Source organism: Denticeps clupeoides, chromosome 2 (genome assembly GCF_900700375.1).
Source record: "Denticeps clupeoides chromosome 2, fDenClu1.1, whole genome shotgun sequence".
In the NCBI taxonomy this organism is placed as follows: Eukaryota; Metazoa; Chordata; class Actinopteri; order Clupeiformes; family Denticipitidae; genus Denticeps; species Denticeps clupeoides.
In genome coordinates, this window is record NC_041708.1 from 23,642,009 (window position 1) to 23,669,488 (window position 27,480).

The 27,480-nt window shown below is 42.4% G+C and overlaps 1 protein-coding gene and 1 pseudogene across 2 annotated transcripts in view; one reads left to right on the forward strand and one right to left on the reverse strand.

The window, feature by feature from the left end:
• Positions 1 to 18,077, reverse strand: part of hecw1a (HECT, C2 and WW domain containing E3 ubiquitin protein ligase 1a) — a 56,357-nt gene extending 38,280 nt beyond the window's left edge. For both annotated transcript variants that reach the window (XM_028967127.1, XM_028967125.1), the window contains exons 1-5: positions 17,953 to 18,077; positions 10,852 to 10,909; positions 9,615 to 9,915; positions 8,536 to 8,643; positions 6,646 to 6,740 (exon numbers count right to left, since the gene is read on the reverse strand). In XM_028967127.1, the coding sequence (XP_028822960.1) occupies positions 6,646 to 6,740; positions 8,536 to 8,643; positions 9,615 to 9,915; positions 10,852 to 10,878 (531 nt within the window). In that variant the 5' untranslated portion in view covers positions 10,879 to 10,909; positions 17,953 to 18,077. The remainder of the gene's footprint in view (positions 1 to 6,645; positions 6,741 to 8,535; positions 8,644 to 9,614; positions 9,916 to 10,851; positions 10,910 to 17,952) is intronic.
• Positions 18,078 to 25,520: 7,443 nt separating this feature from the next.
• Positions 25,521 to 26,412, forward strand: LOC114769216 (nuclease-sensitive element-binding protein 1 pseudogene; annotated as a pseudogene).
• The last annotated feature ends 1,068 nt before the right edge of the window (positions 26,413 to 27,480 follow it).

Sequence of the window (27,480 nt, forward strand, 5' to 3'; positions counted from 1 at the left end):
CGTGGAGGTGCCAACTTCTAATATTTTATTCACAATAGAACATAAATCATTTTAGTCATTTTAAGGGAAAAATATGTTGATTCAGAATTTTATGGTGTCAACAAATCCCAAAAAAGTTGGGACAAGGACATTTTCACCACTGTGTGGCGTCTCCCCTTCTTCTTACAATACTCAACAGACATCTGGGGAGACCAGTTTCTCAAGTTTAGAAATAGGAATGCTCTCCCATTCTTGTCTAATACAGGCCTCTAACTGTTCAATCATCTTGGGCCTTCTTTGTCACACCTTCCTCTTTATGATGCACCAAATGTTCTCTATAGGTGAAAGATCTGGACTGTAGACTGGCCATTTCAGAACCCGATCCTTCTCCTACGCAGCCATGATGTTGTGATTGATGCAGAATGTGGTCTGGCATTATCTTGTTGAAAAATGCAGCATATGGGAGCATATGTTGTTCTAGAACCTGAATAGATCTTTCTGCATTGATGGTGCCTTTCCAGACATGCAAGCTGCCCATGCCACATACACTCATGCAACCCCATACCATCAGAGATGCAGGCTTCTGAACTGAGCGTTGATAACAACTTGGGTTGTCCTTGTACTCTTTGGTCCGGATGACATGGCGTCCCATTTCCAAAAAAACCTTTGAATCGTGACTCATCTGACCACAGAACAGTCTTCTATTTTGCCACACTTCATTTTAAATGATCCCTGGCCCAGTGAAAACGCCTGAGCTTGTGGATCTTGCTTAGAAATGGCTTCTTCTTTGCACTGTAGAGTTTCAGCTGGCAACGGCGGATGGCACGGTGGATTGTGTTCACTGACAATGGTTTCTGGAAGTATTCCTGAGCCCATTCTGTGATTTCCTTTACAGTAGCATTCCTGGTTTGTGGTGCAGTGCCGTTTAAGGGCCCGGAGATCACGGGCATCCAGTATGGTTTTACGGCCTTGACCCTTACGCACAGAGATTGTTCCAGATTCTCTGAATCTTCGGATGATGTTATGCACAGTTGATGATGATAGATGCAAAGTCTTTGCAATTTTTCGCTGGGTAACACCTTTCTGATATTGCTCCACTATCTTTCTGCGCAACATTGTGGGAATTGGTGATCCTCTACCCATCTTGGCTTCTGAGAGACACTGCCACTCTGAGAAGCTCTTTTTATAGCCAATCATGTTGCCAATTGGCCTAATTAGTGTTATTTGGTCTTCCAGCTCTTCGTTATGCTCAAATGTACTTTTTCCAGCCTTATTGCTACTTGTCCCAACTTTTTTGGGATTTGTTGACACCATGAAATTTTGAATCACCATATTTTTCCTTTAAAATGATACACTTACTCGATTAAACGTTTGATCTGTCATCTACATTCTATAACAAATAAAATATTGACATTTGCCATCTCCATATCATTGCATTCAGTTTTTATTCACAATTTGTTTAGTGTCCCAACTTTTTTGGAATCCAGTTTGTAGATGGCTGGTTTATTCTTTTATGTGTATGCTTTATTTATGTTTCTGTGTATGAATGTGCATAAATGTTAGCATCTGCTTAACACATGGTAAATTAAGTGAAACATAATGAACCTATTCATTAATTAATTCAAGCTGCAACCCATTTCCAGGTTCATATAATCATAAAACTGTCACAGCAAAGCTTGGACTTCTGCATGTATCAGATTTTTTCTGACAATAGAAGAACAATTTCTTAAGTGAAAAAAACACACACACAAACACACACACACATCAGGCAACAATAAAGCAGAAGCAGGTGTTTGGACCAGTTGCACCAAATGAGATGCAAATCCAGCGGCCGCCGCACAGAAAAGCCTTTCCCCCCGTAGCCCAAAGACAATGGTGAGGACCTTTCGCATCTTCCGTGCAAACAGACAGATTAAAGATAATCTGCAGCATGTCCCGATTCACCGTTTACCTCTATATCTGCCCTCAAATCCGAAAATCAATGCTGCCTGCTCGCTCTCTCTCAAGGGAGATCCGATTTAATCTGTTGTGGTGACAAAAGCATAGACGGCAGCTTGGGCTTTGCCTTCCTGATGGAGAATTTGATCTTTCTTAATAAGGCCATAAGCACACAATACCTAATACACACACACACACATTAACAAGTCTGATATTTCTGTTGGGTCAATTCTGACCAAATTCTGAGGGCTCTAACTTCTAAGCCTTTCTGGTGGCGTGTTGCTCATTTTTCCCCATGTCCTCAAAAAGAAAAGAAAAAAATTATTCTGTGCATTTTAATGTTGTTAACATGGTGTGGCTGTCGCATTGGATTTACGAGCCATGTGGCACATGCGTGCATATTATACCAAATATGTATGCATTACATTCACTATACTCACACATTTAAAATAGTTCTTTGGCTGATAACCCAATCATGTTTAGCATGTAAACACACAAATCCAGTGATGGTTTACCACACGTTACGGCCAAAACACTCATTTGAATTATTAAGCGAATGAGGACGATCTTTTCCATTCTTCATTAGTGCAAAACAGGGCCCTATTTGGCAACGTGTCACTGCTGTTCAGTGACGTATAGAGGGCGCTTTCACACCTGCAGGCTTTAGTGCGCCTGAATTGAACTTAACTTCGTTTCCGCAAGCACAGTAATTGAGAACAGTAAATTATGGGTAAATTTCAATGCTGTCTGCTTCCTGTAATTATTTTTGTTATTACAAAGTCACCGACTGATTCGGACCAAAGCAAACATACGAAAGCAATCGAGCGGTGGGGTAAATCCAATAGATTTGACAGTATATTACACTCTAAATATATCTGAATTCCAGACTCGTACTGATCATTCATCAGCATTTGAATGAGAGTCAGACGCACACAGATCATAACAGGAACTGTGGAGAAGCAGGGAGTTCGGTTTGAGCCGGAGGAAGCCAGCCTTGTTCGGAGCTTAGCGGTTAATGGGCAGAGGAGCGGTGAGCAGCCATTGGCCAGATGGGAAGAGGAGAGGGTGGGAGGAGGAGCTTTTTCTCCAGCGGTGCAGCAGATGAATGCTAATGGCTGCGTAGAAACGTGCGTGGCAGTGGGGTGAGTCAGCGCACACCGAGAGAGAGAGTTCGCACGCTGAGGGAGGAGCCCAAACACGCACAAACACACATGGACACACACATAATCACAACTGTAAATGAGATTTTTTTCTGGAATTTCATAAAAAATGGATGCATTATGATATTTATGAGAATTGTTAGTAACACACACACACAAAAGCCTAAAGAAGAAGAAAAGTGAAGCATGCTGGTGGAACCCATTACTCTGATTTTCCTTAGCAGAGAATAAGCACCTCGATTAAATTGGCTGGAAACTGATACGGACAATTCTAACGCAACACACTGAAGGCTACAGACAGATTATGAGGTTGCAAAATCTCGAATGGTGGGCAAATCATTCAATAATCTATTAGAGAATCTGGTCAAAGGCACTTGCCACCTAAAAAAATCTCTTGCATGCTAAGCATTTGGTGGACCAATGTTTCATTTTGCATAATTCTTTTGAAAGGGATTATCCTTTTTTAAACTTGTTAATACTTGTTTTTGTTGGTCATCCATTTTTAAATTAAGCATAACTTAAATAATTATCTGGCAAGTTGGAACGCTCACCCAAATGCTTAATAAACGCCTTGCATATCAGCAAAATTCCACTAATTTTGCCAACCACGTGCAGGCCATGTCCTACATTGTGATTTTAATTGATTTTATGCAGATTTCTGAAGCCATGAGCTCATTTTGCTCCCATCTGGAGACCAACAGGCAGGCAGATGGTGGTTGTGCTGAAGCCCCTCTTGCCTGTGCAGTCCTCATATGTAGGAGACCTCCTTCCCTAAAGATGGCTGCTTTGAGTAAATGTTTTAGCCACTGGTGAAGATTTCTACATGACCTTTGGGCTGCAAATAGCTGCATCCCTCTTGGTGAAGAACTTTCCACGAACTTTACAAAGCTCCTCAAGATGCATGCATTGCCTAACGGGACACCCAACGAGATATAAGAGAAACTCAGAAAACCCGCATGACAAAGCCTCAGAGCATTAAACATCTTGTTACATTAAGAAAATGTTTTTGTTCAATCGGTCATGCATCAGATTTTTTCAAACAATCTGCACAAGAATCCTTCCATGGACCATCCCTCTGGAACCGCCGCGAGAAACGAAACCCAGCCTTACCCTCCTCGATATCCAAGTGAGCACATTCACCCCATGCCTCTTCCTCTTCCTCGCGGTCAAATTCGGAGACATCAGTAGTGTTGCCCATAAATCACTTTACGCGAAACCGGTCCGTACGTAGCGTCCGGCACTAGACTCGCAGCTCTTCCAACATCCATCCATCCATCCATCTGCCCCAAAAAAACACTGTTCCCTCCCTACACCTTTCATCCAATTGAAGTACCTGACCCTGGACTTCCTGCCCTTCCTTCCTCCTAGGCTATTTATAGCCTGGCTCTTAGAGTTCGGGCAGAGATGAGGGGATCAGGTTTAGGGACACTCAGCACTTCCAGACGCCACGGCAGCACAATAGCAGTATCAGTAACAGTTATATCGGAACATCAGACATCAGCCAAACACTGCAGGACCACAATGACGAACCCTTATTCACGAGTCAAATGAATGAAAACAACTTGAAGGCATTTGAGGGCGTTTAACGTGATTTATATATATATTCTACTGAATATAACTTAACTTAAACAAACCAATCAAACCTGCTGTAATCTGTTTATTTACATTACATCAATGCTAAAATATTAGATGTGACAGAATTCTTCAATTTTTTAGCCAGTGATCACTTTTTCACAGTGCATGGGACTCTTAAACAGATAACCTGCTAAAGAATCACATGCAGTGGACCAGCCATGTTCGGTGTGGAAAGAACGCTTTGCTCTGAATCAGGCTGATCTGCTCAAACACAACCTTTAAAATTCAAAGGTGAAGTGACTGTCATTTTGAAATACAGCACACTGTGACACAATGAAATGTGTCCTCTGCATTTAACCCATTACACTTAGTGAGCAGTGGGCAGCAATGGGAAGCAGTGTGTGGGGATGGTGCTTTGCTGATTTGCACCTCATTAGCACCTTGGTGGCTCGGGAACCATCTTCCGATTAGGGGTCCACTTCCTTACCCGCTAGGCAACCACTGAGCTGACCTCAGATTAAAATTTTGTGATTTTGACCAAAATATCCAAACTGTCAGCACGTCCAACCCAATAATGAGCAATAATGAGCCTGTCTACTAATACCACAAAACCAAAGCCAATACTGAACAGTTTTGGCAGACAAAAATTTGTACCAGAATTTTACCCTCTGTACGATGTATGATCAATAATTCCAAAAATTCCATAATGTACAATATTTTAGTTATTTCATCTCATGGCAAGGTACAGAACTCTGTTTTCATCTGGCTGCACAGACATACTTGGCTTGATTATGCTCAGTTGTCTCACGTGCCTTTATAGCCAATTAATGCATGATCTAACACATAGGCATCAAAGATCATCTAATATAGATCTAAAATAATGGCCCGGCAATACGAAGCACTGACAACTTACAAACTACAAATCCCATAATGCAAAGCTTCAGTTGCCTTGCCAAATGTGACCCCATAAGTTTCGGCCCATAGTACAACTGAGTTTGACACCCAGGATTTAACGCATGGTGACGCAAAAGTAAACAATGACAAATGGTTTAAGTCCGGAAATTATGGAAGAAGCAAAGATTAATCGCAAAATCTCCATCAGTTCACTGAGTGCATACAAGAATTTTTCTCAAAATATGATCATTTTAAGGTGCTGCTATGATACTTCAACATTTAGGGCCTTGATCCACTGATACTGGATCATTTTTGATTACTACAGCCAAGAAAGGGATAGAATAAAAAATCGGTCAATATTTTAGCATTGATGTAATGTACAAACCAGCTTGATTGATTTATTTACATTACGTCAATGCTAAAATACTGACAGATTTTTTATTTTATCCCTTTCTTGGCTGTAAACCTTTGTAGTATGTTTTAAAGTTTAGCCAGTGTTCAACTTTTACAGTGTATGGATACACTGAAAAAAGCAAACCGTAGCTATTGTTTGTTTAATGTGTTTTCTCTCATTAAGGTAGTTAAAAATATTAGTTTGTTCTTTTAAATAAAGCTGTCTAATTTATGCTTAGGTTTTATTTTTTACTTTAATATAATGCTACTGACAGCAGCTTTGTTTGTTTTATTTGTTTAGCCAGTGTTTACTTATTTCAGTGCAGCCACACCCACACTGAAAAAAACCCTTTAAAAAGTGTAATTGTAGATTGGATGTGTAATTGTAAAGTGTAAGTGTAGATTGAAGTAATATGTCATACATAATATTTTAACATTTCCGTAATGTCAGTTTGCAAACCAGCTGCCAGTAGCATTATAGTAAGATAAAATAAAAAATGCACCCATAATCATATATTAAACAGCTTTAATATTTTTATAATGACTGGAATGAGATAAAACACAGCTATGGTTTAATTCCTTGGTGCATGTGGACGCTAGCAATGCTGTCCGCAACAGATTATGCTGCCTGCAAATTTCGATATCATGAAAAAGGGTCTGCATTAAAATTACATTAGATAATAGATATTAATCCATGTCTACTCACCGCTGCCGATGTGTTCTTCACTGTCACGCTGGGCGTGGTCGCTCTCAAGGCCCCGCTTACACCATGGTAATACTTGAAACATATTTTTGTCTCAGCTATATGGGAAACAAATAGAGTTAAAAAGAAACGTTATTTGCCCTGAATTTTGTCCAACTATTGACCTATTAGATTAGAGGTCCTAACAAACCCTGCATAAATCTGGGGTATGTGAGGACCAGTCATGAATCTTGTGGAACCAAGGTCTATTGGTGCCCCATTGAAAGCCGGGCATTGGCCAAAATATTACACAATTATGTTTGCGGACGTTTATAGAATGAATTTTTTTACTATTATAATATAAATAATAATATAAAGAAAAAAGGAACATGAATTTCTACAGACTTATAACATGACTCCTTCAGGCAATGTTTCTCACACAGCAATACTGCTGCTTCCCAATCCTGATTCTGCTAACCCCTAGGCATGCTGTGTGCACCACCCCACCACAGTCCATACAAGATGATGACCTGAGATTCATTAAATTCATGTCCTCTAAGAATAACGTGTGTCTAGTAAGACTTGTATATGCCCCAGGGCATCTTACTCTACCTCTGATGAGTACGGTTCTGGTGCAATGGCCAGAGAACTGGAGCATTGGCCCTTATCCGCAAAGCACATCAGTTCTAGGCCAGGGACCAAGAAGAACGAATGAAAGACGTCAGCAAGGCTAAAACAGTGAAAATACTGCACGACCATTCAAATTAAAAGGAGGGGAGTGGTGATGCCTCAGCGCCGGGAAACTCCCAGGCGAATTGGTCATAGAACAGCAGCCGCCCGCTGTTACTACACCTTCTATAAAAAGGTGCAGAGCGTGACACACTTTGCTTCTCTCCCATTCCTCACGCAGCCGGAAATAGCTTACACCTGGACTGCTGTCAGCTAGCAAATTGAGCACAATTTTGTGTCTTAAGAGAGTCTATTTGCACCCAGGAGGGATCTAAGCATGACACATGTCCTGAGAAATGTTTACCCTGGGCGCCACATCACTAAATACCAATATCTGCTGATTGGAATAGAATAATCATTGAAAAAACAACATTGGCTGAGAGGAATCCTTCTGGTATCGCCATCCAAAATATAATATAATATAATATAATATAATATAATATAATATAATATAATATAATATCACAACATAGAGTGACCAGCATCTGTTACACACCTGAAAGAAGTTGCTAAGCAACAATACTAAAACCTCATCATGTTCCAAGGGACTTTGAGTCTGAACAGTCACACTTTTTTCTGAATGTGACTGTGTAAAATAGGCTTTTATTGATTCATGTCATTAGTTTTATTCTCATTTCATAGTGTAACACCACCAGGCACTTCAGCTCCCATTGCACCCTACATGCTTATTACTAGGGCAGCCAATCAATGGAATACAAAATCTAACTAATTAACTGCACATTTTGCAATTAATTAATCTTGATTAATTATTGTTGATTCTTGAGATCCCAAAATGCTGTGAGACGCGTGTCACATGTCACATGAAATATTTTCAGAGTGCAGCTGGGGCTCACGGCAGGTGAGATAAGACATTTTTGCCCAGCTTCTGTCTGGGCTCGTGATGAGATCGGGCCACCTTCACAAGGGTTGTCATCCCACTCCGCCAACAGGTTAAAAGAATGCGGGAAACGAATCTTGCCTCTGTCAGTGTCGGTTCGGCAGGAGATACGGATATGGAAAAGCACATTTGCATAATGCCTGGAAAACGTCCCACCGAGATGTTGCCGAAATGGCGGAAAGCATGGAGATTTTCTCCATGAGTCTTGAAAGCGAAAAGAGAAAATGGGTGGAGCATCGTCGTCAAGATCAATTCTTGTTTTTTAGTTTTGCACACTGGGTACTTACATTCGATGAAGTAGGAGCTGGCGTCGATCTTCCACACAATCTGCCCCATGTGAGAGCCGTTCACGCCGCGGTTCTTATAATCCAGGAAGTTCTCAGACAGCACTTCGTCTGCAGAAGAGAAGATTTTCTCATTTTCTCATGATGACAGGGTGGGAGCGCTGCAGCGGGTCCTGTGGGGGAAGCATGCCTGCTTCGAGCAATCACCGAACTGTCTGAAAGCTACAGTGTCTCAATAAGGAATTCATAACCCATAAAGGCCATTACAACATATTAGGCTCATTTACACAACCAGAAAACTCAAGGGAATACTTCATTTTCGCCACAGCTTACTGTGTATGTTCTGTCTTATGATGCATGCTCTGTTTTTTTTGTTAGTGATAAATCCCTGATTTAAGTATGTCGTGTGAATGCATCCTCGATGTCCTCCCCGGCATCGGAGCAGGACATTATGACAAATCATCAGAGTTTTGTCAGACATTATGACAAATCATCATAAAGTTTTATCCGAGTTAGACCAAACTAAGCTAGTTTGTTTTTTTATTGTGCTTCAGAGTTATTCACATTTGGAATTTGGAACACCGGTTTATTGGGATTGAAAGAAAAAATGAAAATCAGATCAATTCTGATAAGACATCAAATGTTAAGTTGGGTGAAATTCAGTAAGTTGCTTTCAAGGATCAGCACCAGTGACATGGGCTCTTTGTATGTTTGGAACTTTATCTGGGGCCTTTTTAGGTCTTCAAACTTGCAGGAAAGACAACCAACATTTATACAGCTGTGAAAAAAACATATACATTTCTATTTCGATGACAGCTTGTTGAATTTTGACAGGTTCTTTTACTTTAGTTGCTGGTTACATGAATCAGATCAACCAACTATCATCAAACAAGGAAAGTGAAAAAAAAAAACTGATTATGACGCTTCCATCCTTTTGAGTGTTGAACCATTCCATTGTAAAGGGTTATTATTCTAGTAGTTAATATTGGCTACAAAACAAAATATTTTGAGGACAATTGGAATTTTGGTCATTTCTTGGTAATCAGCGTGCAGTGCAGATATCCAAGGGGAACGGTTCTCACCAATGAGGTACATGCCGATCCAGTCCCCAGGGTCCACCTCCTCTTTGATGTCCCAGCAGATGACCATGTCCTGGGACTGGCCGATGGCGTAGCAGGAGGTGCTGACCATGAGGGTGGAGCGGCTGTCCGAGGTGACCAGGTCCGTGTCGCTGGTGGAGCGGGGCAGGGCCAGGGCGTCGTTGAGGTACTGCTCAGGCATGAAGCTCAACCGGCTCCCGTCCTTACAGCGCCGCCGGCTCTGGGACCCCCGCGACGGGGAGGCCATGGCCGCCAGACCGAGGAACCGGTTCTGGTACAGGTTCTGTAGGTGGGGCCAAAAAAGAGCAGAAAACAATGCGGAACCAGCAAACAAAGAATGGGAACGTTTACCTCAGCGGTTGTTGCACCAATAAAAAAAAAAACAAAAATCTATTATCTTCAGAAGTTCTTAATAACAGTTTAATTTAATTATTAGAAGTAGTACCATGCACATTCTCAATATGAATGCTATGAAGTCTGGTGAACAACATGGACCAGAATATTCAACTAAATTATTTTTTTTTTATCTTCTGTGTATTTTCTCTGTATGTTTCATTGTTATCAGTATATGACAATAAAATGCGAACAGTAAGAACAGTGATACAAACCAAATGTCTAATATTTATGTTGCAGAAGCTTTAAGTATTTATTAATTTTGTGTTTATTATGAAGATTATAAGGAATAGAACAGGATGTAATGAGCAGATGCTCCAAATTCCCAAATCTGCAAACATCCCTGAAATCCTCAAATGTGAGCACAAATCCTAAGCAGTCACATCTACTGTCACATTGCAGTGCCTGTGCTTACCGGAGGAATGAATATTTAATATCCATGTTTTTTTACGTGCTACTGATCCATTTCTGTTCATAGTCTTAACAGTGGGAATGTTCATTGTGTCACGGTTTTAGCAGCAGTTTGCTAATTATGGGTTCCACACAACAGACCATAACAGATAGAACATTTTCTAGATGCTGGCTGCCACAACAGCACATTGAACAAGTGGAGAAAAATAAATAAATAAATAAATAAATATATCTATATATATATATAGAGGGTGAGAATGGACATGACATGATGATGCAAGTGGACAAATAAGTGGGGATGCACAGTTCACCGACCACGTCAAAGCCGTACAAATGGAGGACGAATCCCGGTGACATGAGACGGGTGTGAAATGGGGCAATGATGGGCAACGGTTAGCATCGGCGGAACACTGACCTTAACACTACACAGGTGCAGCAGCATTATGAGGCGTCAACTGAAAGCGCATGGATTCCTGAGGAAGAGGTCATGGGGTTACTCCAACATACTCCAACAAAGAACAGCAGACAGAGCTCAACATGCACAATGTTTTCTTAAAATATGCATTACAATTACAATAAACCGTCAATAACCTGTCTATGTCTGATAACGTCAGGGAAATTGAAAATACACGAAAGGCAATCCTAAAAAAAGTGAGTTTTATGTCTGATAAATGGTAGAGGACAGTAGAATTGCAATATAAAACAAGGCTACTTCACCACATACTTGGCTAATCATGGTGTTTTTCTGGCATTTTAACTTAAGCCCATTTTGGTGTCGTATTTTGGAGTCACACAGAAGAGCATTTTCCATGTTTTCTTGTCAGGGGGAATGTCTTCTCACTCTCTTTTGCCCTTACACTTTTATTAAAATTGCTTTATGGGTGAAATTGCGGTGCATGCTCATCTACAACAAACCTGTTAAAATGGCTGAGGAACAGCTCATTTCAACATGCAGAAAAGCAAAGTTCACAAAAGCAGCGTGACTGGCCCAGTTTTGCACCTTTCATCTCAGATGAGAAAAAACTTTTATATGAGCAGCCGCCGATTATTACATATGTTAACTGTTGCTATGGCAATAAAGGCTGCTGCAGCTTATTGGTTGATCATTTGTTGCAGACTATATATGATTAGAGGGTTGTATTGCCCATATTAATGCTGTACTCTGCAAAGTTCTACACAGCTGAGGAGGTTGTATTGTATTTTTACTACATCAAAATCCGTTTACAGCCAAGGCCAAAGACGAAGGATGTGGCCAGAGAGGAAAGAGACAAATAAATGAGATTATAATCATGTCTGAAACACTGGGAATGTTCTGGAGTCTGCCAGCACTTGCTACATCATTATCTTCCTCTCCTCTCCTCTTCTCTCTTCCTCGTCTCCACATTAAAAGCAACATTAAGTGAATTACACAGCATGCAGGGCTCATCGGGTTTAAAACAGGCCTCATGCTATTTCTATTCTGAAACGTTCAATCTGACATCGGCCCTTGTGGCCAGATTCTTTTTCCTCTTTTACTGTAAGGATCTGTCCAACTGAAGATCACTGAAGTCTTCTTGGATTGATGTCCTCATGATGTTCTGCCCTTGTGAGTATACTGTATTAAAAAGGTGCAACAATATGACTGGGATTGTTTCACTCCCAGTCAAAAACTGGATGTATAAATGAAGATTTCTGTTTGATTGATGGCTCAAGATGAGTGATACAGCCTCAGCGTGTCACATTTTTCCAAGGAAATGTTAGATGTTAAAGTTTAATTTGTCGTGAGATCTATTCACCCATGTACAACAGGCCAGAAATTCACCTGTTGGTAAGTTGTTCATTGTGGCTGGTAGTAGCCCGGTGGGTAACACACTTGCCTATGAACCAGAAGACCCAGGTTCAAAACCCACTTACTACCATTCTGTCCCTGAGCAAGACACTTAACCCTGAGTGTCTCCAAGGGGACTGTCCCCAGTAACTACTGACTGTAAGTCGCTCTCGATAAAGGGGTCGGATAAATGCCATAAATGTAAATTTTGTTAATGAGGGAGACCCTTCATTTTGTGTCCTGAATTATTGACGTTTCTTTTTTAATAGATGAAAGAACATGGATGAAGACGTGTGCATTCACATTTAATCTGCTCGCTTCAGATCTCACAGAGTAATTCATCTGCAATTAGTCGCAGGACTGCAGGAGGGAGGAGGGAGCGGGATAATTAGTTGCCATTGGCCTTGTGTTCAGAGAGCTATGAGCCAGTCGCCGAGCAGGAACCCAAGTGTTATCAGAGCGTTTAACCAGCTTGGAGGTGATGAGGGTGAAATGAACCTTATCCCTGGATATACAGTGGCTGAAAAAAAGGCCTTCAGTGCCAGGGAGATCTCGTAAGATCTTGTAAGGTCTGCGGAGACAAAGCTTGCTGTTAAATGTGAAAGGGAATATCATCACTAGGGAATATCCTTTTTTTACTATTGGCACATGATCATAGCATTTATTAATTTAATATAGTTTGCAGAAATAGAATCCAAATATATGTAAAATATTTAGGCTTTACATAACAAGTCTCCTTGATCAGCTGACAACACCACAGCAGCCCCATCTAGTGGTGATTCCTTATATGACACCACACATCAATAATGCTGTTATTTAAATGGTCATTAGGATTATTTTCTTATTCTTGTTGCCTCGTAGAGTCACATACAGTCACATGATCAATAAGGCTTACAGATAGTTGTAATGTTTTAAATAGTAGACCGTTAAGAAAACCCATTATCTCCATATGTTTTTGCTGCCTCATTGTTCATTACTCATTGCTCTGCCTCATTTTACCCTCAAACGGCAGCTCAAGACCTTCCTCTTTAGAGAATATTTAGATTAACTTGTAACCTTCTTATTGTCTAACTTGTGTACAGAATCTACAACAAGAGTGAATAAAAAGGTTGTATTCATAGTTGGCGTCCTAACGAACCAGAATTGATCACTTCATCGATGGCAACTCGAAAGCACGTTGTAAGTCGCTCTGGATAAGGGCGTCTGCCAAATGTAAATGTATGTTTTCTGTCTTTTGAACGCTCATTCGTCTTCTAACACGGTTGCTTTGGAAACGCAAAGCTACCCACCTCGTTAGGTTAAATGGAATTAAAATGGAACATATTAATCACTACAATGCTAGTAGGATCAATGATGCACCATTAATTGTTGGCTTCCTTATAATATAAAAATATATATAATAACAAAAACCTGAAGCAGGTTAAGGAGTCATGTTTTTTTTTCTCAGTCAATCACAGTGTATCTCCGGTGACAGTAAATAGCTGTGAATAGAGGCTAAATGAATAAATGTAAATGTCTGGTGTTAAGCCTCTCTGGGGGGAAATCGGCCTCGCTGGATTCCTGCCTACGGTGTCAGTGGGTTAGTGGGTATTTCCCGAGCTTTGCGCACTCATGCGTTCAATGATCTTCCGCAGAACGTTCAGGCCGGCGGTGCTGAAGGCAGACAAATGCCACCTAATCCACTATACTGCACTACAGCACCATGCAAAATACCTGCTAGATGTGAATTGAATTATTATGGCCCAGTATGATCGGGCATTTGAGGATATGCATTCCTGCTCCATTGCAACCATAAACATATTTACTAAAACAATACTATTAGAGATCAACAACACTTTTTGCTGTGTGATAATAGCCAAGTAAAAGATTGATATACCATGCATGGGGCAGTGGTGGCCTAGTGGTTAAGGAAGCGGCCCCGTAATCAGGAGGTTGCTGGTTCAAATCCCGATCTGCCAAGGTGCCACTGAGGTGCCACTGAGCAAAGCACTGTCCCCACACACTGCTCCCCGGGCGCCTGTCATGGCTGCCCACAGCTCACTCAGGGTGATGGGATAAATGCAGAGGACAAATTTCGCTGTCTGCACCATGTGCTGTGCTGCTGTGTATCACATGTGACAATCACTTCACTTTCAATATTTCAATGCACAGAGTTGCCAGTATGCCAGTTCTATTTATCACTATAGAGCAATTATTAAATTATTAGTATTGATCATAATTTATGGATGCACATACAGCATCTGTCAGTAATCCATATGTGCAGCGGAGGAGCCCAACTTTTATTAAGCAGAAATATGCATATATACAGGTAACTTTAGGTCACCTACACCAATTAATGTTGTCTAGCATGTGAAGCTTCATCCACTGAGCGACAAATCATCAGCAGGTTCTAATGCAAGCTCACATCCTTTTGCAACATGAATTAAGTCTGGCTTTAAAGTCATAAAAAAAGAAAAGAAGAAAAAAGAACAAGAAAAAAAAAATATATAAATTTACCCTAACAAGAGGAAGAAGAAGAAGATCTGCGGAAGCGCGAGACAGCCATGAAGCAACAGAAATATTCAGCATGCAGAAGAGCGTCTCGGGGGAAGCACAATGCGTGCCAGTTCCTTTCTCTTCCCTCACTATGTTCACCGCATATATAGGTCATCTCTCGTAAGGAGTCGCGTTTGAGAGGTTATCATATTGTGCCACTGGCACATTCTGTGTTTTTCTGATTGGCTGCAGCTGCCTTCTATGAAGATGAAAATTATTTCTTCTGGCGGCCGCATTCTCTCCAGGCTGTTTTTCTAACAACATGGAAGCACTGGAACAATGCGAAAAATATGCTGCTCTCCCTGCTAATAACCATAATTAAAATCGATTTTCTTCTACAAATACACTACGGCATCCAGGATCTTAAACAGAAGCCTTCCCATGTAGTGTTACGCTGAAAACGGATTTCATGCTTGTCAGTCATGAAGAGAATTTCTGGTATTGCATGGTGTACACAACTCATCTGAAGAAATGCCAGTTCTTGTTGTTTTGTCCTTTAGTTTAACAACAGGAATGAAACGCTGTTGCCCATTGCTAAACTGGCAGCGTATTTCAATGACATGTGGACCACCGGTCCACCTAGAACTTTGTTCAGCTTTTTATCAAAGCAATTGTTCTTTACCTATAAACTACTGATTGTAAGTTGCTCTGATAAATGTTGTAAATGTAAATGCTTAGTCGTACTCAGGGTTGTGGCTGCCCATCCTGGGTCTCATCATGATACAAACAATCGATGAAGTGCAGAAAGTAATAGATTATATCATAATGACGTTGCTTGGTGATTTTATGGCGGCGGTATAAAAATTCTCATTAAAAAGTAGTGACTGTGATAGTGACTGTGGCAGCCTGATCGGAGTACAGCGGCACTCTGGGTAGGAGTTCGGCCTCGTCCACACGGACGTTCGAAACGAACACCCTCTGCATGCCGTGTGAGCGAGGTTTTCACTCTCATCTCACTGACGTAGTTGAAAACATGATGTGAAGTAATGTAAGAAAATGGATGGGATGCTTTGTGATGCATTGATCATAATCGAATCATGAGATCAGTGAAGGTGCACAACCCTACTGGGCACAGGGCAGATCGCACTAACACACCATTCACGCACACACTCATACCTCAATTTAGAGTCACCAGTCCTCCTACTGTACATGCCTTTGGACAGCGGGAGGAAACCAGAGACCCCAGAAGCAAACCTGCAACCACGTGGGGAGAGCATGCAAATTCAGCCCACACAAGGTCCGAGATACGATTCAAACTCACAACCTCGGCTATCCGCCGAGCCAACATGCAGCATCCATGTACAATTCAAGTACCTATAAACCTTGCATGCACCCGTTGGGGCAGTGGTGGCCTAGCGTGTAAGGAAACGGACCTGTAATCGGAATGTTGCCGGTTCTAACCGCCAAGGTGCCACTGAGCAAAGCATGGCTGTCCACTGCTCACCAAGGGTGATGGTTAAAAGCAGAGGACACATTTCGTTGTGTCAACGTGTGCTGTGCTTCACTTTCACTGTTGAATTGGCCACGAAGCTAGTCTTCCTCGTTCTAAAGGTAGAGAGAAAATATATTCCATATTTCATTTCATATTATAGAGGATATTGTAAAAAAAATGTACACTGCCAATGATAGAAGTCTGACTCATTTTCTTTTTTTTTTTCTACACCATCATGCTGAAGAGAGATTCAAACATCCAGGATCAGGATCTACTTTCCAGCTCACTGTGAGTGACACACCATTTTGAAAAGTTTTGCCAAAGTTGACTTTGTAATGTGATTACTGTGATACTTGAAACGGCCCGAAAGAAAATCACTATCCAATTCCACTGAAGGGCGCCATGAATTCCTGCAATCAACACAAAATCTGCCCCCAGGTTTGTTCCAATCAAACATGAAAAGGTCACACTTTAACCCTGCAGACCCTGTTGTTACAGAGGAATAAATACGAATAAATTAATAAGCACATTTACGTTACATTTACAGCATTTATCAGACGCCCTTATCCAGAGTGACTTACAATAAGTAGTTACAGGGACAGTCCCCCTGTAGACACTCTGGGTTAAGTGTCTTGTTCAGGGACACAATGGTAGTAAGTGGGATTTGAACCTTGGACTTTGCGGCCTTCTGGTTCATGACGGCAAATTTTTGGACCACATCAGTTTATTGAAACACACCAGTACCTGCATTGGTGAAGTAATGTTTCTGGCCATGTGTTGTTTCTGTGCAACAAAATTGAAATTGCAATAATTTGAACTGTCCAGGACTAGTGTATTTCCCCTGTTGAATCTTTAAGTCATTATTTCGGAGGGAATCAGTCCAACATCAAGGCCATGGTCCTACAGAACATAGATGCAATGGAGGATGCAAAGAGCAAGTTTTAACAAAACATTCTGCTATATAGATCCCGTCTACGTGGGCCCTCATGTGTGAATGGGTTTCCCGTCCACTCCTGGCCTTGCAATACCATTCATCTGGATTGGTAGTAACATTTACAATTACAGAGATCTGATCTGAAAGAAGACTAGGAAATAAAAATTTGAAACGGAAATTAATACGTACCTTGTGGCAGTAGCCTAGTGGGTAAGACACTCGCCTATAAATCACAGTTTTGAACCGTACTTACTACTGTTTTGTCCCAGAGCAAGACACTTAACCCTGAGTGTCTCCAGGGGGGACTGTCCCTGTCACCACTGATTGTGTAACGCGTGTACCAGTAGTTTACAGCGCAGTGGTACTGAATAATTCTGCACCCTAAATAAAGTCTCCACTCCATTCACTTCAGTTACTAAATGATTCCATTTTGCTGCACCCATCCGGACCAGCAGCACGGACGCCCCGGAGCAGAGCCGGTTCAGTGCTGGTTTTAGGGGTAACTGCAGATTACAGACAGCCAACGGGCCAATCAGCGCGCAGCGATAATTCGCTGCTTAAGTGATACGGACCAATCAGCGGGGAGAGAATTATTTTGTATTTTTTTTTCTGTGTGCGTTTTTTTTTTTTTTTTTTTACGGCTCTTGTGATGAGCAGGCGTGAAAGCGACGCGCTTCATATGCCGCACACAAAAGAACGGAGACAGTGAAGAGCGAAACGGATCCCAGCATCCCCCACCACCACCACCACCAGTCCAAACCAGCCCAGCTCACGGGCACCAGTGACGGAACGAACCCCTCGACCCTACCTGGGACAGGAGCAGCTGCCCGCGGTTCATGCTCCGGTCGCCAGCCTCGCGTCCGCAGCCAGGCGGATACAGTGTCGGTCGCCGCTACATTGGCACGCTTCTCCTCATCCGCTCGCTTCTCGCTGGGTGCCAGGCGGCGGTAGCCAATCAGGGGCCTCTGTGCCGCCACTGGCCCCGCCTCCCGCTCTCCCCGCCTCCTCCGCAACCCCCGTCGGGCTGAGTGACAACAGTCAAATGGTTAAAATAAAACAGCAAGTAATAGTAATAAAGTAGTAAATGCAACAATTAGCATAAATCTAACATTTAAGGAGTCAGGAGATTAATTGTCGGTACAACAATGTATACAGACCCCCATAGAGTGATTGCAAAAGATATATATCATAAATATATAAAATTATACAAAACATTGCACTGAATTTAAACTAAAACTTAAATACCTATACAGACTAAGCTGAGCTTTCTGTACACTAAACAATGACATCGTGAAAGTGAAGAGATTGTCACACGTGATACACAGCAGCACAGCACACAGTGCAGACAGTGAAATTTGTCCTCTGCATTTAACCCATCACCCTGAGTGAGCAGTGGGCAGCCATGACAGGCGCCCGGGGAGCAGTGAGTGGGGACGGTGCTTTGCTCAGTGGCACCTCAGTGGTACCTTCGCAGATCGGGATTCGAACCAGCAACCTTCTGCTTACGGGGCCGCTTCCTTAACCACTAGGCCACCACTGCCCCATCTTATCATCTTATAAGGCTTCAAAGTGACTGCAATTGTGCAGTGGATGGGTCAGGTCCACTGCAATTAACACTATTTTTGTTATTATTATAATTATGATATTATTTTTTTTTTGTGGTTTATTCAATATATATTTTCTGTTTTTCTTAACAATAAAACATTTTTGAGCTAATTTTTTGACTTAGCAGAGACATATTTTCTTCTAATTGTCTTAATAAATAGTGAGAATTAGTGAGAAGACAGTTCTTACATCTGCAGAACAATGTCACACATTCATTTAGACATCATTTCACAATCTGAGAGGCGAATATTCACACATTACCTGCAGCCATAAAACATATAAATAAGTGCAAATCTTGGACACATTAATCTTACCCAACACATTATTATCTTGAATGTGACATCTCAACAGTACGTTGAGATCATGAAAGGACCTGTGACATCATTTGAAATGGCTGTGCTCTGATCCACCCATCAAAATTTTGACGGCTAGTCAGAGCTGGATATCCTTTTCCAATCCATTCCCGGTCTGAAGCTGAGGCTCCCTGCTGGTAAACGAGACGAATTGCAGGAAGACGACTGAAGTTCATGCTTAAGCTCTCGTGATGTGGTCCTGCCCGGCAGCTCGGGTGAGTGTTTGAAATCTGGGATAAATTCTCTTGGTACTGACGTGTCTGAAGTCAGATACTAGCCCTCATTTCTGCAATCATGATTTTATTTATCAGGAGGTCAAGAAAAACAGTTCTCCAAGGAAGATGTAGTCGAACCAATAAAAGTTCACAGATTGACACAGTGGAAAATGAGTGTGAATAAAACATACACACATCTGGCATTTACAACAAATAAAACAACACCCCTCAGTTAATATATACTGCATATGGAGTTTTTGAGATTTAGAAAACCTCAAGAGAGTCATGGTGGGTCACCTTCTCTAAAAAATGCACAAATCAGCATTTATTATTCTGCTCTGTCCGCTCATGTTGAACTCACTCTCTCTCTTTTGTGTGTGTGTGTGTGTGTGTGTGTGTTTGTGTGTGCGTATTTTTTTTATTTAAAAGCATTTGATATAAACGTTCTGTATCACTAATTTACTTCAGAGCTATATATACACATCCACACATCCTCTCAGTTAAAAGTTTGGACACTCAAGATTCAAGATTCAAGATTGGTTTATTGTCAGTACAACAGTATACACAGTACACCGTGTATTGAAATAATGTTTCACACAGACCCCCCCTTAGTGCAATCATAAGAGAAAAATATGTATGTATATACACACCAAACTAAACTATACTAACTAAAACTAAAGCTTAAATACTGTACAGTATCTCTATAGGAGAAAAGTAGAACTTTTATGTACAATGAACAGGTCAAACAGGACATAACTGGACAGCATCGTGTAGGATGCTTGTGAGTGGATATGTTGGTTATTTCAAACAGGACACAAGACAAGACAAACATGTGTAAGATGTGCAGGAATGTGCAAAAGGAGCAGAGATGTGCAAAATGAGTTGAGAGGAACTGTATTGTTGTTGAGTTTATCAGTTTTTTGTGATGGCAGTGCATTGAAAAATGCATCCGAGAAACTCCTACACTGTGGTGGTTATGGAGAATAAGATGGAGCAATTGAAGAATCCAATGCAATAAACATATTTAGTATTCGTCATATCAGGAGAAAGTGAAGTATGTTTGATGAATCTGTTTGATGAATCTGTTACATTTACCAGACGCCCTTATCCAGAGCGACTTACAATCAGTAGTTACAGGGACAGTCTCCCTGGAGCAACTTAGGGTTAAGTGTCTTGCCCAGGGACACAATGGCAGTAAGTGGGATTCGAACCCGGGTCTTCTGGTTCATAGGCGAGTGTGTTACCCACTAGGCTACTACCACCCATGGTAAAAGCAATGTGTTGTCAAGGGGCATCAAAGCAAAAGTGTCACCATAAAGCTGCATTGAGGGTTTAAAGACGAAGCCCGGGGCATGACAAAGACACGCCCTGTAAGATTACCGACATCTGAGTGTTCTCAGACTGGGATGTTAGTCCTTTATTCTCGCATATCCCCTGAAAGTAGATAACCGGCTACATCTCTGATGGACAGAGGGTCTGATGGACAACTAGGCTCTTGTTTCGGTCTGAATTTTTAGTATATATTTTGTCTTATTCTTACTTAGGGTCACAACAGACTTTAAATCAGCGCTTTAATCGAGAGTTCAGTGTTTTTCAGTGTAATTCAAGATTCAAGAGAAGTTTACTGTTAATACAAGAATATATGCAGTATATAGTGTCTTGAAATACTGTTTCACATACACCCCACCAGCCCATTGTGAGTTTAGAAAATTCAACTAAACGTAAATCCCCATAAAACTAAAAAAATCTCTGTACACTAAACAATGGACAACATCAGATAAGACACCTTAAAGCAGCTGTGCATTGTGCCATGGGGTATGGACAGTTCTGTCACTGGCTTAAGTATATTTAGGATATTTCAGGTGTGACAGAGACCAGACCAGACAAACATGTGCAAAATTGGAAAAAAGTGTGCAAAATAATGACTAATAATTGTAATTGACACATTGGATGTATTAATAAATCTATATTATTTTATATTTATTATAAATAAGTGTATATAGTAGCTTAGTAATATTTCAAAAGGTTTGTTGTATGGTCAAGACAAACAAAGGATCGACACTACCACCTTCTGGTCAGACATGTTTACTGCCATTCTACCACACTTTTACACACACGTGTATAAACCCACTTACAACGTGGCAGGGACTCACACCACCACTCACACTTACAGCCAAATCACCTTGCATGCATGCGTTTAGACTGTGCAATACCCACCATACTTATCCACAAGTTTCTATGTAGTAGTAATATATCAAATGATAAATATTAAAGTTTAAAGCATATAATGTGTTGCATATAAAAGAGTAAAAGCCTATTCTAAATACATCCCTGTCAGCATAAATACAGATGCATCAGTGAATATAATTCTACATAAGCTTTAAGGATAGTATTACTGATCTGAAGCAAAAATGGCTCAAGTGGCTCAAAAAGTGGCTCAAAAGTTACATTGTGCAAAGTGCACCGAGCATTTACACTTGCATTATGTAGTATATATTTTTATTATTAAAGGCATTATTCATGTTTCAGAGTTTACACAGACTCCCTGGGTTTCACTGGTTTAAGCCGGGATAGTCTCTGGCACCCACGACTTTAGTGTCTCTCTCCTTCTCTCTCCTTCTCTCTCTCTCTCTCTCTCTCTCTCTCTCACACACACACACACACACACACTTTCTGCTTATTCATAAAGACTTTCAAATTAGCAGTGAGATGTTAATAAACCATTTAGTAGGACATCAAAGCAGCCATCCAAAAAAATTCACAGGGGGAGAGACAGAGAGAGAGAGAGAGACTGAAGCATTCGACTCAAAGAGAGGAGAGTGTCACGCAGAGCGACAAGAGACAGAGAAAACAGGGTAAGGAGATAAAAGGCACTACAGTAAATTAAGAAAAAAAAAGGAACATGAGAACACGGAGTGGGTGAGTGACACCATAAGAAAAAAAATCAAATTTCTTATAAGAAAAGCAACACACCAAGCAATAGGTGGAAAAAAATAATCTACAGCCACCCCACCCACACCAGTGTGAATTCTACACCACCCTAAATCATGCAGTGCAACATGTAGCCTCAAGGGGGCAGTAGGGTCTTTCACAGATACCCCTTTATCTTCTTCCTTTCGATTCATACCATACTCCGCTCCGTCACATCACCCGTACGCTGTGCCATCGCCGAGGAATGTCATGTGTTGAAATGGTAGACTTCCTCTGCAGCAAACTGCCGTTACATCACAGTCGTTGCCACACAAATAGAGCCCTGCATGGCAGCTGCTTGGACAGACGTAAGGCGAATCCTGAGAGAACAAGGGACCCTTCAAACTGATCAAAGCCTGCCGTGTTTCCCCACGCGTCCAGAACCAGGTCTCACGCACCACTGGGTGTGTAAAGTTTCCTCGAAGTCTATAATCCACCCTTATAGTGGTGTGGAAGGAAAATTTAGTAGGCCCAGACACTCCACGAAATTTAGTAGGCCAGACTCTCCACGTGTTTCACCTTTGGTCATGGAACAGTCAGAAGACAACTGTGTATCTTAGGTCTGACCTTGTTGATGCAAAAGTTTGACGCAAAAACTAGACATAAACTGATAAAAGAAAGGTTCTGTGACGTTGATGGGCGCCACTGTCCAAAGTGGTGCAAGCTTGCTTTTCGACCTTGTACACCCCAGATGTATAAATGCTTGTGAACTGTAATCAAGCGGGGGGGATGTTCTCTTGTGGGTCCCCCCGTGCGCGGTAAAATAAACTTGGATAATCAATTCAGTTGACTTCCTTTATTGCAGCTCCCCAGACGGCAGAATTTCCACCACAATTGGCGTCACGAACAGGATCCGCGTGAGTCTGCCAGGACATGACCGGAGTGGCTGGTCACCCTGGGTCACCAAGATCCATCTCCAAAACCTCGTCTTAGAGTTTCGGAGTGACTGGGACTGTGGTCAGTGTCCTTGGCCGATTCCGCCGGGATTTTTCTCTTTTCTGTCGTCTGGGGACGCGAACACGGTGAGCTAAAATATTCCACCTCTCAAACATTTAATGGAAACTGCAGAATTTAGAAGATTAATAAATCCAAAATCAAATTGATAAGGGGAATTGCATATTTGCTTTATTCTGTAGTCAACTGAGTTGATCCAACTAAGCGAGTGTCACTTTTTATTTTGTTTAATAGAGGTTAAAGTCCTCTGAGTAAAGGATCTTGGAGATCCAGCGTGGGATAATAGAGGTTAAAAAAAAAAAAAAAAAATCATTCAATCATTAAGTAATATTTCAATGAGTGTGAGTACTAAGGCAAGAGCACAAAGGGAAAACGTGAAACGGGAAGAATTGTGAGCCATTAGTTATCTGTGAGCTCTCTTAGCAAGAGCAGTTGTTTTCGTTGGGCTGTGAATTCCCCGAGCAAACTCGAGAAAGCTGTGTGCGTAAAAAATGGGAAATAAAAGTGGGAAAAGTGACACTCCTATTAGTCCCGAAACTAAGTTAATGATACTGATGAAACAGAAATATGGTGATGATGTGTGTAATCATCTGGTGGACTGGCATGAAAATTACGGTTTTCCTGCGGGTGGGTCTCTTAGTCAAACTCAGCTAAAAAAGCTGAAGGAGGGGCTAGAGGGTAGCAGGCAAAAAATACTGCAGTCAAGTAAAAGTAAAGTAATTCGGAAAATGCTTATAATGGAAGACTGTTTTAAAATATGGGAAGCAGAGGGCGACCGAAGAGACAAGCAAAACACCCAGAACGCTCTGACTGCGCTGACTGTGGGAAAGAAAACAACAGGGGAGACCACGCTGAACCTTGATACCAAAAAAAAATTCTCTGATACTGCACCTGCCTCGTTGTATCCGTCATTACAGGGCGCACGGGTCGACCTGAGTTTGGACTCCACCCCTCCGCCCTACCCCCAACAGCAACCCCCACTGGAACAGCAGCAACTCCCGCTGGAGAAACCGTTACAAGAACAGCAGAAACCACCACAGCATGATGGCGTCACTGCTTCAACTTCAGAGAAAAAAAACACCACCAGAGCAGCCGCCCCATATTCTCCACCCAAGACCCGGTCTGCCACCACATCTTCTGAACCATCAGGACCCTCAACTGCAACTCTCCCCATGATTCAGGTTGCTGGGACAGGGGGGCCTACATTTGTTTACAGACCATGGACAACGGAAGACCTTCTGAACTCTTCTAAGCATCTCCCAAATACAGATCGAGGGGGTGCGGCCCTGTCCAGAGCCGTGAGCGATTTCATCAGAGAATTCACACCGACATCCACCGAAATGGCCCGAGTCCTGCTAAGGCACATGACCCCTGCGCAGTATGGTCAGCTACGTGAACATTTCACTACCCATCATCAGCCCTGCACCCCTGGTTGGGCAACTGCTGATCAAAATGACATTGGTGCAGTGCGGGGGGATGCAGACTACAGATGTTGGGCTGAAGGACTTGTGACCGCGATCGCTGGCAACTTTCCTACTGCCTGTGACCTTTCTAAAATCAGCACGTGTGCTCAGCAGCCTTTGGAGTCAGCAGAAGATTTCTTGATTCGACTCCAAGTTGTGTTTGATGACCACAGCGGCCTTGCTCGCCCCCATGATTACCCTGGACAAGGTATGACACCCTACGAAGCGCTCCTGAAAAATACCTTCATTGATGGCCTTCTCCCCCCCCTCAGTGAAGCAACAAAGACTTCCTGCATCATGTGGGCAGATGCTTCAGTGCGTCTCGCTGAAGTTCTGCGTCATGCGCGCCACGCCCAGGCCAGACAGGCGGAAGCGAGGATCAAAGAAGACAACAAAAACAAAGATTCAACCCACAGGGCACAACTGGCTCTGTTGCAGCATGCTGCTGCCAACTCCACTTCATATCGCAGACCGGATGTGTGCTTCAGGTGTAAGCAAAGGGGACACTGGGCACGAGATTGCACCAAAAGATGGAGAGGACAGTGGAGACCACGAAGCGAGGAACAATCGGACGTGTGCTTCAACTGTGGCCAAAGCGGACATTGGTTACAAGAATGTCCCAATGAAGAAAGAGGATGGAGCAGAGGACATGGTGTTCCCTATGGCGAGAGACGTGGACACAGAGGAGAACACACCCATCATGAACAATCCCAAACAGCCTGACTGGTGAAGCGGGGCGGAGCTCCAAATGAAGGCGCGGCTGCAGCCCTGAAGGAGGCTCCAACCAAGGTCATGCACACCCACACAGACACACTCACACACATTCCAACAAAGGTCCTGGGGACGGTGAAGTGGTTCAACGTACGCAATGGCTACGGTTTCATCAACAGGAATGACTCAAAAGAAGACGTTTTTGTACACCAGACTGCCATAAAGAAAAACAACCCAAGAAAATACCTCTGCAGTGTTGGGGACGGTGAGACTGTGGAGTTTGATGTCGTTGAAGGGGAGAAGGGTGCCGAGGCGGCCAATGTCACCGGCCCAGGGGGGGTCCCAGTCCAGGGCAGCAAATACGCCGCTGACCGGAACCGCTACAGGCGGTACCCACGCCGGAGGAGACCCCCACGCAACTACCAGGATAACTACCAGAGCGAGGGGCGGAAGAAGAGAGAGAGCCAGGAAATTGTTCCTGAGGGGGACACACAGCCACAGCAACGGAGAACTTTGTTCCCTGGCAGGCGGCGCTATCCACCGTACTTTGTCCGCCGACACTATGGCAGCCGCCCCCCATATACCAGCGCACCACGAAAGGAAATGACAGAAGGAACTGAAGGTGATGACAACCAGGGTGGTCCAGACCAGAGCAAACCAATGAGGCAGAACTACTACCGAGGCTTCAGACCAAGGAGTCCCCCACGTCCCAAACTGGTGAGGGAAGGCGAGGAAGACAAAGAGAACCAGGGCGAAGGCAAAGAGAATCAGGAGCCCCACCAGCGGCGCTACAGATGCAACATCAACTACCGCCCAGACCACCGAACCTCAGGATGGCAAAGAGAGCAAGGCAGCCGAAACATCCGCTGAGAAAACGTCCGCTCCCGAGGCTGAGCAGGGCGGGGCTGAATAAACACTGATTTACCATCGCTACCATCGTCCGGTAAAGTCAACAAGAAGAAACATCAAAGATCTGAGCAACAAGAAACAGATTTGACTTGACAATCGTCTAAGCTTGCAACATGCATTTGACCAGATTACCACCAATTGCCTGCAGAATCTATGCAGACTTGTTCTTTTCCATTATTTTTAGGTGACAGTTAAACATTTTGGGGAAACGGCAGATGGCTTTCTAAATCGGTCTTAAGTTTTTACACCAAATGGTTTTTAAAGGGAAAAATAATTTGATATTTGGTCTGTTTTGAAAAAAAAAAAAAAAAAAAAAAAAAAAAAAAACTTGGCCACAGGAATAACTTGTTGTTACTTGCAGAAGCTACTGGTGACATTGCAAAATCTGATTGCATTGTATGTTTAGGACCTCGCCCATTGTTGAAGATTGTCCCCACTCCAGCCGAACTGAATTACCTGTCTTATCCAACTTATGACTCAAGATAACCTTGATCCTTTTTGCTCTTTTTGGGATTTCCTTTTTCCTGTAGGATCAAAAGCCGATGTCTTGTTTTTGATGCTGAAGTAGCTCGTAACAATTTTACTTGTTTTGTTAACCCTTCCCCTGGTAATACTGTTGGTACTGTGAATGTTTCATATTGTGCATCCATCCACAACCTGTCTGATTCCCCGAAAGTTGATCGTTCTGACATCTGGTGGTGGTAAAACACTGCGCTCCACTTTACCTGAGAACTGGTTGGGTGTCTGCACTCCTTCCACTCTTATCCTACCTGTGACTATTTTGCCCGTAACCGCATCGGAAGTTCCAGTCTCTTTTTCCAATGTTCACTCCCGTTTAGCTAGGAGATCATTGTTTTCTTTTGATTCCCCTGATACAACTTACATTGATACCATAGGCATTCCCAGAGGTGTGCCCGACGAATACATATTAGTTAATCAAATAGCTGCAGGCTTTGAATAAATTTTTATTTTGAATAACTCCTAACAAAAATGTTGACAGAATCAATTACATTCATTACAAGGTGCAGCGCTTATCAAACTTCACTAGAGATGGATTTGAGACTGTACATGGACAATTTAAAGCCACCTCACTTATGGCCTTCCAGAACCACATTGCTGTTGATATGTTATTAGACCCCTAGAAAAAATTATGTAA